At 38.0% G+C, this 14254-nt stretch overlaps 1 protein-coding gene across 1 annotated transcript in view; it reads left to right on the top strand.

Annotated features, from left to right (window-relative positions):
* Positions 1 to 1046: 1046 nt before the first annotated feature.
* PSMC6 (proteasome 26S subunit, ATPase 6) overlaps positions 1047 to 14254 on the top strand; it is a 22138-nt gene continuing 8930 nt past the window's right edge. The window contains exons 1-10 of the mRNA XM_003792138.3: positions 1047 to 1399; positions 2388 to 2467; positions 2569 to 2608; positions 3089 to 3141; positions 6241 to 6308; positions 6525 to 6639; positions 9661 to 9748; positions 12281 to 12342; positions 12423 to 12546; positions 12895 to 12956. Of these exons, the coding sequence (XP_003792186.2) occupies positions 1084 to 1399; positions 2388 to 2467; positions 2569 to 2608; positions 3089 to 3141; positions 6241 to 6308; positions 6525 to 6639; positions 9661 to 9748; positions 12281 to 12342; positions 12423 to 12546; positions 12895 to 12956 (1008 nt within the window). The 5' untranslated portion in view covers positions 1047 to 1083. The remainder of the gene's footprint in view (positions 1400 to 2387; positions 2468 to 2568; positions 2609 to 3088; positions 3142 to 6240; positions 6309 to 6524; positions 6640 to 9660; positions 9749 to 12280; positions 12343 to 12422; positions 12547 to 12894; positions 12957 to 14254) is intronic.

Raw genomic sequence — 14254 nt, 5'->3', positions numbered from 1 at the left:
TAAGTTGAACCAAACTGGGCTTTTTCCCCCCTGCCTAGTCCTCTCTGCCTTACTTCTTGATGTCAGAGATGACACATTTAGGGATGGATGAACTAGTCTGACCAGAGGAGTTGCCACTGAACAGGAGAAGGGACTATCCCTGCCAATCCATCTTCTCTGTTTATTGTATATGGCGAGACCTACTCATATTTAGAGAAATGGAATATTTATATGATGCCCATAAGAATTTTCCCTAATAAATTACAAGGTATCTTTTATGTGACTTCTGGTCATTAATGCACATAAATTTGCCCTTATGTATCTAGAATATACATACTTAAACATTTAGGGCCATTGGAGGAGAGCAAACGGAGTCTATTGGAGAATTTGACTGATTTTATTGAGACAATTAATGTCCCTAGGAACAATGATGGAAAGAAGTCATTGGGGTTATTATTTAATGATTTAAAAGAACATCACTGAGTGCTTACTATGTCCCAGATGTTGTTAACAGAGTTAGGCACATTATCTTATAAATACTCATGACAATCCTATTAGTCAAGTACAATTATTATGCTCATTTTACAGAGATATTGAGAGATTAAGCATTTTTTCCCAGATCACAGAAATCTGAAAGACAGGTCTGTCCGACTTCAACGCTCTTGCCAGAGCAGCATCTTTGCTTATCTCCTGCCCCAGTCTCTGCAGCCCACTTCCTTTGTGGTCTCATTGTCCTCCTCTCTGTTCCTAGAAGTGAGCCCAGCTTCCCCCACCCAGGACCTTGCACTTGCTGTTTCCTTTCTGTCACAGTATTTATGACACTCTGAAATCATTTGTTATCTCTGGCCGGCCCATGAGCAGATTTACCCTTAGTACCTCATTCACTGATTGAACGAAAGAAATTGCCTACGTCTTCTAAGCCTGGAGACCCTGAAGAGTCCTGAACCATACCGGTAGGCAATTGGAGCTGTTCTGAGGTGTTCCACATTCTCCACTTCGTTTCTATCAGTTTATTAAAGAGCCTTTGTGGATCCCAGGACAGCGGTGACTTAATACTGAGGCCTCTCAGGGGTAAATCGGGTGACCATTCCCAGGTATTCCTGGATGAGCCTGCAGAGGGCAGTGTGGACGGAGGCCGCCCTCGGTGCAAGCCGGCAACGTAGTGAGGCAGGACACAGATGTGGAAGAAGAGCACTCGGACTGAGCCAACCGGAAGGGGCGGGGTCGTTCATGACCCCACCCTCCGGGCAGGCTCTCCGCCCTCGCCCCGCCCCTTCCCCCGCCTGGACGGCCATGGCCTTTCCCGGCATCCCCTATGAGCGACGGCTTCTCATCATGGCGGACCCTAGAGATAAGGCGCTTCAGGACTACCGCAAGAAGCTGCTGGAGCACAAGGAGATCGACGGCCGTCTAAAGGAGTGTGAGTACCCCTTTCTTTCCACGTCTGTTCGTGGCTTGATTCGCTTCTGCCTCTGACAAAGCGGATGCTTTTGGTTGATCCCGGAGACAGAGCCTAGGCGATGGGCAGGCCTCGGTCCAGCGACAAGGCGCTTTGTCATCCTGCCCTGAGCTAGGGGAGCAGCACCCCTTCGGGTGTGGAAATGGCCCAGTCCAGTCCCGGTGACAGCGGGAACATCTGCGGTTCTGAGATGGAAGTGAAAAAGGACTAGAAGAAGACTGAGGAAAGAGTGGGTCGGGGATGTTTCCCGGGTTGGGGTGCAAGGAGGGCGGCGTAGTAGAGTCGTGGGACCCGGACAGGAGGAGACGCTTGAGAGCTGAGACGCAGGGAGTGGGCTCGCCCGTGGGGTGGAAAGCCGGACTCGGAGCTTGGGAGAGAAGGGGTCTGGTTGTCGTATAACCCTTCTCCTGTTTCCTCGTGTTTCGTGCTGTGCTGAATCAAGCATTCAAGTTTCCTTTACCTCCTGAGCGCTTAACGTTTGTTCAGGGCACCTTCACTGAAAACCTGAGTGGTTTAAGTAGATGAAGGAAGACCATACCATATGATTAAGTGGAGAACTCCGTTTGTTGATTTTATTTAGGTAAAACAACAGAGAGTAATTCAGGTGGGTGGGTGAAGAAGGATCTGTGTTACTGATTTTCATTCTGATTTGTAGTCGCAAATTCCGAAGTTTCAAGATGTCAGTATCTTTTAGGAATGTAGCTTAAAAAGTGCCTAAACAATTATTGCCGAGCAAAAAAATAAAAATATGGTGCTTTCTTTGGAACATTTTGTTTTTAAGCACGCGGCCTATTTATTACAAACGGAGTTATGTCTTTTGTGGTTTGATATAATGGATGTGAAACTTAGGTAGAATGAAATAGGCTTAGTTAAACTTAAGCGATTCTTAGAGAATTAAATGCACCAACATTATTGTTTAACTAAAAATGTTTAAATTACATTGTTTCAGTAAGAGAACAATTAAAAGAACTTACCAAACAGTATGAAAAGTCTGAAAATGATCTGAAGGCCCTACAGAGTGTCGGGCAGGTAGGTAAAGGAGTTTGGGGTGTAGAAGGTGATGGTAATTTGCTTTGGTTTTTTTTTTTTTAGTTGTTGACAAAAAGGAATGCTTTTTTTTTCTTCCTTAGATTGTGGGTGAAGTGCTTAAACAATTAACTGAAGAAAAATGTAAGTGAATTAGATTATTAACTAGTAAAGAAAAACAGTCCACTTTTCCCAACTTCTGCTTTTTTGTGGCTTTATTTTTATTTCAGATTAATAGGGTACAAATGATTATTTTACAATGTTTGCATTTGTTAGGAAAAGTCCCTGTTGTAGTTGTGCCCAGTTCCCTTACATTGTGCCCAGTAGGTGGGAGCTCACCCATTCCAATTCCTTGCCCCCCTGTTCCCAGCCTGATTGAGTTTTTCCCTTGTGTGGGCCTGTATTAGTTGTCTGCTGGCTTCATAATAGTATTGAGTACATTAGATACTTGCTTTTCCCTTTCCCAACTTCTGAAATGTTTATTATTTTAACAATAAAGCAAGGAAATGGTATTTTTGCATAGACTAAGTATTTTTGGAGGAAAAAAATAAAACCCTCCATTGATTTGGATTTATTTGTTTTTTACTTTTGGTTTTTTAATGTTTTTACATTTTTTTCTTGTAGTCATTGTGAAAGCTACAAATGGACCAAGATATGTTGTGGGTTGTCGTAGACAGGTAATACTTTACATTTGTATAGTGCTCTGTAATTGACAAAAGTGCTGCATGTAGGTTGCTGTATCTAATTCTTGAGGTAAGCAGAATTACTGTGTTACTCCTGTAATTCCCAAGGGTGATTTGTTCAGCTGCAGCTAATTTATTATTAGCAAAGCCTACATTCAAACCATGGGCTTTGACTCTCTGTCTATATTGCATTGGCTCAGTCACTTAAAAATCCACTTAAAAATCCAAGTAGTTATTTTTAGAATTGAAAAATAGATTATTTTATTTATTTGTTTTTAGGGACAGTCCTGTTTTGTTGCTCAGGCTAGAGTCAGCAATGTAGTCATAGCTTACTGCATCCTTGAACTCCTGTGAACAAGTGATCCTTCCCTAGTAGTTGGACCTACATGCATGTGCCACCATGTCCAGCTAAGTTGTTTTGTAGAGATGGAGTATCACTATAGCCCAGGCTGCTCTTGAACTCCTGGCTTCAAGTAATCCTCCCCTTTTGGCCTTCCACAGAGATAGGATTACAGTTGTATACCACCATGCCCAGCCTTAGGTCATTTTATTTTAATGACTTTTGAGAGAACAAAAGTGCTAGACAACTGCCAGTTACCTATGTTTACATTTAAACACTCAGAAATGTTACTTGTAAACGGTGCTATGGACTAAGTTAATTTTGTATGAAGTCATTAAGATTAGGCAAACTGAAATAACTCCTAATTTCATTTTATAGTTATAACCAAAGTGGCCTCAAGTAGTGTCTGAAACAAATTAGTATACTACTGTTTAGGTAGAACTTTCTTTTTTTTGTTTATTGAGACAGAGTCTCAGTCTGTTGCCCTGGGTCGAGTTCCTTAACATCATGACTCACAGCAACCTCAATCTCTTGGGCTCAAGTGATCCTCTTGCTTCAGCCTCCAAGTAGCTGGGGCTACAGGTGGCCATCGCAGTTTTTTTAGAGACAGGGTCTGGCTCTTGCTCAGGCTGGTCTTGAACTCCTGAGCTCAAGCAATCCACCTGCTTTGGCCTCCCAGGGTGCTAGGATTATAGGCTTGAGTGCCCAGCCAGAACATTGTGATAAATTCATTTGAAGAGCTTTCTCAGAGTACTTATTATTTCAGGTTCAGGTTTTTAAAGCATTGATATAACATGGCTATAGAATGGACTCTAACTCAAGGAGTAAAGACTAAATCCAATCTTAGGATTTTGCCTACTATGTAAATGGTTGATATTTTCTAAATCAAAGTATCAAGTGCCAAAAAAAAAAAAAAAATCAAGTGCCTAATCTGACAGGGATTTTTATGTTTTTTAATGGCTCTCTGGATGCTAGATTTGGCGTTTATCACTCACAGATATTCTGTTAGGTAAAATAATAATAATAAAATTGGTATTTCTGAGATTTCATGGTTGTGTAAGGGCAAGAGAATATTTGAAAATTTGAAAATATTAGGAAGACAAGATTATATATGTAAGGTTAAGTATTCCTTATCTGAAATGATTGAGCCAGAAATATTTCAGATTTTGGCTTTTTTCAGATTTTAGAATATTTGCATTATGCCAGTTAAGTAGCCCTGATCTAAAAATCTAAAATTCAAGATGCCCCAATGAGCTTTGCCTTTTAATGTCACGTATGTTTTGGATTTTGAAGCATGCTGGATTTTGCATTTTTGGATTAGAAACACTCAGTTTGTATTCTCTATAAGTGTAAATGTTGAAATGGCTTTGTGTTGATTTTTCCTTCACCCCTCCACCCCCAGAGTCTCAAGCTATTGTCCTGGGTAGAGTGCTGTAGTGTCATAGCTCATAGCAACCTCTAACTCTTGGGCTCAAGTGATTCTCTTGCCTTAGCCTGCAAGTAGCTGTAACTATAGGCATGCCCCACAATGCTCGGCTTTTTTTGTTGTTACAGTTGTCATTGTTGTTTTAGCTGGCCCAGGCTGGGTTTCAACCTGCTGGCATAGGTCTAAGTGGCTGGCCCCCTACCCACTGAGCTACGGCCTCCGCCCCTTTCCCTCTTTTTTCAAGTAACCTCATTTATTAGATTTTTTCTTTTAACCTTAATCTAGGATATTAAACCTCATGTTTTGCCTCTCTTCACTTCATTTTTAGTTGGAGCTAAATCCTGAATGTGAAACTCTTTGTAAAATCCTATGAAAAGTTGTCACTAATGTTTCAATCAGTGGTTCTCAACCTTCCTAATGCCTCCTAATGCTGTGACCCTTTAATACAGTTCCTCATGTTGTGGTGACCCTCAACCATAAAGTTATTTTCATTGCTACTTCATAACTATAATTTTGCTACTGTTATGAATCGTAACATAAATATCTGATATGCGGGATATATTTTCATTGTTACGGAGGGATTGCAACCCACAGGTTGAGAACTGCTGGTTTAAATGGTTTTCCAATCATATTGGCAAGAGTTTTTAAATTATCAAAAAGTAACGTTGTCTTTGAATGTAAAATGAATCCTTTGGGTAGATTCTATCCAGTACTAGTCAAATAAGTTACCATGCTTAGCTACAACAATATATTAGCAGGACTCAATTTAATATATAATTTGCTTATTAACATAGTCTCTGGCATGTAGCAAAGGCTAGGGCTGGAGGTCTTGTTGTTAAAGCATTTTAATAAAAATCTGTAAAGGGAAACAGCACATCTCTCTCTAATGAGCACACCTTTAAAATGCTCTCCCTTCCTTCCACCCAATGTTTGCTAAGGGATTTTTTCCATGATTGCTTTGGCTCCAATTCCCAAAGTCACTGCAGTAGAGAGCTTGAATCAAAATAATGAGCAAAACTAAAGACTTTGAAAGTAAAATACCAAAGTCCATTTCTCCTTCAAAAACAAGGCCATTGCTACCTCTGACTTTGTGGAGGGAGTTCAGGTTTTACGTTGAGATTGTACAAAAGGGCATTCTTTTAAGTGGCAGATGGAAATAACTTTAAATTACTACTGTTGTAGCCATTCTGTTAGCATGGAATTTACACTCTGATATTTGTGTTCTCTCTGAGGGGTAAAAATGAGTATTTGACTTCTGACTATTAAGCTGGTATTAGTTTTTGCCTTTTTTAAAGTTGATGTAATACTTTTTGTTTTATAAAACTAGCTAGACAAAAGTAAGCTGAAGCCAGGAACAAGAGTTGCCTTGGATATGACTACACTAACTATCATGAGGTGAGTTTCTTACTCTCTTTACCTTTTATCTTCTCAGAGAGAGGGTTTTATCCAAAACATGTTCTTTTTGATATCACCGAACATTTTGACATTTTCCCTTTTACTAGTTTCTAATTATACAATCTTTATAAGGTGCTTGTATAAGCAAGTCATTTATACTCTGTAGGCTGAGAGAAAATATATTTGGAAAGAAAAATACATACTTTTTCATTCCAGATATTTGCCAAGAGAGGTGGATCCACTAGTTTACAACATGTCTCATGAAGACCCAGGGAATGTTTCTTATTCTGAGATTGGAGGATTATCAGAACAGATCCGGGAATTAAGAGAGGTTGGTACTGTGAACTTTGTTCTCTGAACTTACTAATAATGAATAGTACTGGTTGTAGGATGTCTAAAAAGAGAAACATAATGAAAAATTACTTTTTTTCCAAATAGTGGTTACTGAATATTATGCATTTATATTTTTGCTAAGGGAAGAATAGCACTGAGTTTCTGACTATAAAAATTATTGGTGTTCAGTGGTGCCTGTGGCTCAAAGGAGTAGGACACTGGCCCCATATGTTGGAGGTGGTGGGTTCAAACCAGCCCCCGTCAAAAACTGCAAAAGAAAAAAAAAATTATTGGTGTTTGTTAATTTGGAGAAAATTTGGTATTAGAAAATCCTGATTTTTTTTTTTTTTGGTGGCAAAGAAGGGAGGGGAAAACTAGAATAATTAACATAATCTGATATCCTTGCCATCTGTGGTTTGGATTATCATAGATTCCTCGGGTCAGAGCACATTTGGATAACGTGTGTGATGTAGTTTTTCCCATACCCCATTAATAACTAGCTTCCTGTCCTACAGTAGAGTGAACACCTAGACCTTAAATATCTTGTGAAAGCTGTTTCCTGCCATTCAAGAAAAATACTGGCTTTAGGAGTGCCTTAAGTCTTTTTAGTTTTTAAGTGAAGAACAAATCTAAATTGCCCTGCTTCATGATTATAAAGCAAATTACTTTGTTCTATTGATTTTGTTCTAATTTAGTGCTGGAAATACTTAGGAATGAATGGGAATAGTGGAATATCTTAATACCATCTGATTTAAGCCCTAAATCAGTAGTAGTTCTCAGACTTCAGCATGGTAATTTTTCTGGAATACTTACTAAAAATACAGATTACTAGCTTCTCTGCATGGTTTTGATTAGGTAGATTGGGGGTGGGCACTGGCATATGCGCAAGAATTCCGGGTGATTACAAAATTTATCAAGTTTTTCTTTAATACTGCCTGAAGGAGCGCTATGAATAAAAGCCTATTCTCCCCTTGTATTTAACAAAAGAGCAACAAAACTAGTGCGAGTAAGTCGTAAGCTGTGAACACTCGCTTTCTACAGCGATTTCCAACATGAGTTGCACAAGCAGGAGGAATCAAACCTGTCTGCAGTACCTTTTGTGTCAGAACTTTAAGACGTTGATTTCTCACACTTCTGAGTCATCCCAGCCATACCTTAGAACACAAATATTCAAGAGAAATTTATTTCTCAGGTTACTGTACCAGTAACTTGGAAAATAACAGTAATTTGAATTGCAATAATAATTTATTTTTATAATAAAATAATAAAATTGGAATAATTTAAATTGGACGATCAGATCTGCAGTTTCTCTATTCTCCACTTTTCTTTCCTTGAGTTAGTCTTTGTAGGACATTAGGAGCGGAAAACATTGTTTTCTTAAGGCTATAATGGCAAACGGCCAACAGATAAAAATTTTGTGTACCTTTTCTCTTAGTGGCACTTATGTCTTATTAAATCCTTATTGCATTTTGTAATTATTTTCTGTTAAATTCTCATTTGAAACTAGTATAGATCTTTTGAGTATAGTTTTGACTTTTGTAGTATAGTAAATTCTCATTTGAAACTAGTATAGATCTTTTGCGTATAGTATAACTTTTGTAGTACAGTTTTTCATTGAGGTATAATTTATATCCAATAAACTTACAGATTATTGATATATGATTTAAATGTTTTGATAAACTATATGCCTGTGTAACCACCCTAATCAAGTATGTGATTTGTTAAAATAAATGTTACTTAAAAAAATATATATTTTTTTAAATAAAGACTTACTCTGTTGCCTAGGCTAGAGTACCATAGCATCATCATAGCTCACAGCAACCTTAAAGTTTTGGGCTCAAGGTGGTGCTCCTAACCAGCTAATTTTTCTTCTTCTTCTTTTTTTTTTTTTAAAGTAGAGACAGGGTATTGCTTTTGCTCAGGTTGACCTCAAACTCCGGAGTTTGAATAATCTTCCCACCTCAGCCTCTCAGAGTGCTGGGATTACAGGTGTGAGCCACCTCACCTGGCCAGTAAATGCTACTTAAATTTTTTTAGTGTTTTTAGGGTTTTTTAGACAGAGTCTTACTCCTATTGCTTTGGCTAGAATGCTGAGGTATCATCATAGCTCACTATAATCTCAGACTTAACGGGTTCAAGAGATCCTCTTGCCTCAGCTTCTCAAGCAGTTGGGACTACAGATGTGTACCATCGTTCCTTGCTAATGTTTTAATATAGTAAACCCTCCGTAGTTGACCACCTCCCTACACTGACCACCTCCGTATGTGACCAATTTTTCATAGACTAGACTTGCACCACATGTACTAAGGCACAGCTCCTTATGTTGACCACCTCTGTGTGTTGACCAGCTTGTTATAGTCTCTTGAATGGTCAGTTTACAGAGGTTCCATTGTATTTTTGTAGAGATATGATCTCACTATGTTGCTCAAGCTGGTCTTGAACTCCTGGCCTCAAGTGATCCTCCTTCGTTGCCCTCCCAAGGTGCTAGGATTACATTCATAAGCCACCATTCCCAGCCAAACTGTTTTAGTTTTAAAAGATCTTAGGTGGCACCTGTAGCTCAGTGGGTAGGGCACTGGCCATATACTCCCTGGCTGGCGGGTTCGAACCCGGCCCAGGCCAGCTAAAACAACAGTGACAACGGCAACCAAAAAAAAACCAAATAGCCGGATGTTGTGGTGGGCATCTGTAGTCCCAGCTACTTGGGAGGCTGAGGCAAGAGCATTGCTTAAGCCCAAGAGTTTGAGGTTGCTGTGAACTATAATGCCATGGCACTCTACCCAAGGCGACAACTTGAGACTCTCTCTCAAAAAAATAAAATAAAATTTTAAAAAGTTAAAAAAAAATCTTAAATTTACCTGAAGAAAAATCTTTAATATAAATGGTTTTACATAGCATGGAAGTCTAGATCTGTTATGAATTATGAAGTGTACACCTAGCTGCATTGATACTTCACTTAAGCTATTTGAATGTACATGACAAGTTTTACTATTTAAGAAACTTGCAACTTCTTTTCTAGGTGATAGAATTACCTCTTACAAACCCAGAATTATTTCAGCGTGTAGGAATAATTCCTCCAAAAGGCTGTTTGTTATATGGACCACCAGGTTGGTATTGAATTATTTCTACCTGATCTATTGGAATGAATGAATTCCAGTTGAAATGAAATGAATGAATTAAGGCATAAAAAATAAGATGGAAATTTAATGCAGGTGGTTCCAGCTTCATTCAGAGTAAGAATGGGGTAGGAAGTGGGTGCCTGTTCCCTCAGGCATGCTCACTGCATTTGTACCTCATGGTATGTGTATCTCAACAGGCCTGTGATTTCTAGCATAACAGTCCTCAAAATGTGGCTCACTGACATCCAGAGGTTCTTGGGATGCTTTCATTGAATCTGCAAGGTCAAAACTACTTTCATAACACTGTGATAGTATTTGGCTCTTTTACTGAGTTGACAGCTATACTGATAGTGCAAAATCAATGAGGGTAACGCTGCTGGTACTGTCTCATTCACTGGTTGCCCTGGCATGAAACAGTTTTAGTAGTCAGTGAGTCCATGCCTGCCACTTTCAGTGTAAAACAAATGCCAGTTTCACTTTAGAATATCTTTGGTGAAATAGTAAAATTATTAATTTGATTAAATCTCTATCCTTGAATAGTACTTTGTGCTCTGTGTGATGGAACGGAGAATGCATATAAAGTATTACTGCTGAGTAGTGAATAAGATCGTTGTCTTTAAGAAAAGCACTTGTGCAGTTATTTGAATTGCCTGATGAATTAGTTGCTTTTTATAGAATACTATTTTGTAACACACATTTCTGTCATAGTCCATGTTGTCAATTAGGGTATGATATATTTGTAAGTTCTATATTTGATGTGATTAAAATAAAATTGCAAGGCAATGAAATATCACCTCAAATCTGTTAGAATAGCAACTATCAAAAAGATAAAAGATAGGGTGACGCCTGTGGCTCAGTGAGTAGGGTGCTGGCCCCATATACGGAGGGTGGCAGGTTTGAACCCAGCCCGGCAAAACTGCAACAAAAAAATAGCTGGGCTTTGTGGCAGGCGCCTGTAGTCCCAGCTACTCGGGAGGCTGAGGCAAGAGAATTGCATAAGTTCAAGAGCTGGAGGTTGCTGTGAGCTGTGACACTACAGCACTCTACCAAGGGCAACAAAGTGAGACTCTGTCTCTTAAAAAAAATTAAAAAGATAAACATTGGCGAGGGTGTAAAGAATCAGGACCTCTTGTACACTGTTAGTGGGAATATACATTAATACAGCCATGTTGGAAAAAAGTATGGAGGCCTCTCAAAAAACTAGAAATGGAATTACCATATTATCTAGCAACCATACTTCTAACTATGTATCCAAAGGAATTATCATTATTTCAAAGAGACATTACACTCCCATGATGATTGTAGCATTATTCACAGTAGTTAAAATATGGAAAAATCCTGAGTACACATCAATGGGTAAGGAAAATATAAAAATATACACAATGAAAAGCTACTCAGCTTTTAAGAAATTAAATTCTGGGGCTATGTGTGGTGGTTTATGCCTATAATCCTAACACTCTGGAAGGCTAGGTGGGTGAATTGCTTGAACTTCTGAGTTCTAGACCCATCTATAAAAAAATATCCAGGTATTGTGATAGGCACCTGTAGTCCCAGCTACTCAGGAGGCTGAAGCAAGAGGATCACCTGAGCCCAGGAGTTTGAGGTTGCCGTGAGCTATGATGCCATGGCACTCTACTCAGGTGACAGAGTGAGACTCTGTCTCAAAAAAAAAAAAAAAAAAAAAGCCAGGCATAGAAAGACAGATAACTACACAATCTAACTTATACGTGACATCTAAAAAAGTTGAACTCCTAGACGCAGCAGAATGGTGGTTACTAGAGGCTGGAGGATGGTGGTAGATGGGGAAGAAATGTTAGTCGATGGGCACACAGTTCACTGGGACAGGAATAAGTTCCAGTGATTGATTGTGCAGCATGGTAACTATCATTATGTGTTAGATATTTCAGAATTGCTAAAAGTAGATTTTAAATGTTCTCACCATAAAGTAATCCTAAGTATGTGAGGTGATGGATATGGTATTACCCTGATTTAATCATTCCACAATATATACATGTATTATAACATTGTATTTTGCCCTATGAATGTATACATTTATTATTTGTGAATAATAAGTTCTAGCCAGGTACAATGGCTCGAGCCTATAAATACCAGCTACTTGGGAGGTTAAAGTAGGTGGATCTCTTGAGGCTAGAAGTTTGGGACCATGCTGGGCATCATAGCAAGACCTCATCTCTAAAAAGATAATTTGTTAAAAACAAGGGAAACAAGGTGTATTTTTATAAAATTTAAAGTTTTAAGTTTGAGAGTAGGCATGCTTTAGAATTAAATTATGCATAGAACAGGTCCAGTGGTAGTGGGTTATGAGGTTTGTTAACATTAGTGCACTAAATTTAGTATACAACCCCCCACTGCTAAAGTTTTTTGTGAAAAAAGGAAAATTCTATTTAGGATTTAGCTTTCATTTTGGAAAATTTACTAGCCTAAGGATTACTCTGTTGAAAGGCTTTTAAAATTTTGTTTTACTTTCTGTCTAATTAGGACTCCTTTTGTCATTGCTAGGCACAGGGAAGACACTCTTGGCACGCGCTGTTGCTAGCCAGTTGGACTGTAATTTCTTAAAGGTAAAACATTGATTCTTTTGTACGTGTTGAGATTAAGTTTTATTTGAATTGTCTTACATTTACCTTAATTTTCTTCTCAGGTTGTATCTAGTTCTATTGTAGACAAGTACATTGGTGAAAGTGCTCGTTTGATCAGAGAAATGTTTAATTATGCCAGGGACCATCAGCCATGCATCATTTTTATGGATGAAATAGATGCTATTGGTAAGAATAACACATTTTAAAATTTGTTCTTGAAAATGTAAGGACATTTTTTAAACATGTAAAAGAACTTTTTCTGTCTCTTAACCAGTAATTGTGACATGTAGCTCAATGAATTGGATGTTATGTTAAAAAGATTCTTAGAAAGTTCAGCCAATTTTAATAAATAATCTTTAATGTTAACAAAATAAGAAATGCTGTACCAAAATGAATTGTAATTTTGTCAGTATAATTTTTACTATTTAATTTTCATCTTAATATTTTTAACCACAGACATATTATGTTCTGCTTTCTTATTTGATGCTTACAAAGGAGAAGAGTAATGCACATAAATTTCCAAATCTATTTTAGGTGGTCGTCGGTTTTCTGAGGGTACTTCAGCTGACAGAGAAATTCAGAGAACTTTAATGGAGGTAATGTTTGGTAAAGGAGGTTTATGAAGAATCCAGTGTTTATTAAATGAAGAACTTAACATTGCATATTGTAACATTTTAAGTGAAAAATTAAATGAGAAATTTGAGAGTACTGACAGGAATAAACATGTTATATGATAGTCTCTAGTAAGAAAATTGCTTCTAGAAAATAAGGGTGTGGGTTGGGTGCGGCGGCACACACCTATGATCCCAGCACTCTAGGAGGCCAGGGTGGAGGACCCCTGGAGCTCAGGAGTTTGAGACCAGGAGCAAAACCCCATCCCTACTAAAAATAGAAATATTAGCCAGGTGTGGTAGCAAGTGCCTATAGTCCCAGCTGCTCGGGAGGCTGAGGTAGGATGATCATTTGAGTGTAGGAGTTTGAGGTTGCTCTGAGCTAGCCTGATACCTGGCACTCTAGCCTGGTGACACAGTGAAATCCTATCTCCATTAAAAGAAAAGAAAGAATATAAGAGTGTGTATAATATTCCATTTGGTGTACATTTGTACTAGTCTGTGCTTTTTGAGGTCTGCCATTCAGATATTTAAATTGTATGTTGAACTTTTTATGAACATTATATTTTGTTAGTTTTATTAAGACATGTATAACAGACATATTAAGATACTAGTAATGAGTAAAACTATGTATGTGGCTGTTCTAAAATTTCCTCTTACCTCTCTTGCTTTACTGATAAGACTGAGAGGCAACTAAAATAGTTTTGATGACTAAAGAGATAATGATGGAATGGAAGAGTGTATATTAAGTGTTTCCCCACTCCAGATTCTGTGAAAGTGTTGGCAAGATTCCAAATATATTTTCCCCACTTCAGATAGAAACTAGGTAACATAGATAATATAGTGTCAACTTCGTTTTCATGAGGGTTATCTGAAAATCTCTTAGAAACCTTAAATTGAGGTATTTTAAAACAACACAAATACTAGTTTTATTCATGTAACTGACATGTCATCAACTAATAGACATTGTCAGACTAGCTGTATTTCAGAGTTGGTTAAGTCTAATTTTTGATCATTTATTCAAGAAAACTTTAGGGTTTGAAAGAAATGTGTTTGGTGTCTTTTAGTATTTCTAAGTACAATAAAATTATTTTAAAAGATATTTTATAGATATATTATCAAATTTGTAGAAAAATCTTTACATCCAGTTATCCTAATGTAAATATTATATCTGACATGTCTTAAGCACTTTGTACAATATATTTTATTAAAAAATAATTGTATGAGGCTCGGCGCCTGTGGCTCAACCGGCTAAGGCGCCAGCCACGTACACCTAAGGTGGC

This window comes from Otolemur garnettii, unplaced genomic scaffold (assembly GCF_000181295.1).
Source record: "Otolemur garnettii isolate 467f Iridium unplaced genomic scaffold, OtoGar3 scaffold00054, whole genome shotgun sequence".
Lineage (NCBI taxonomy): Eukaryota > Metazoa > Chordata > Mammalia > Primates > Galagidae > Otolemur > Otolemur garnettii.
Note: the sequence above shows the minus strand (reverse complement) of the source record. Positions and strands in the feature narration are given on the sequence as shown.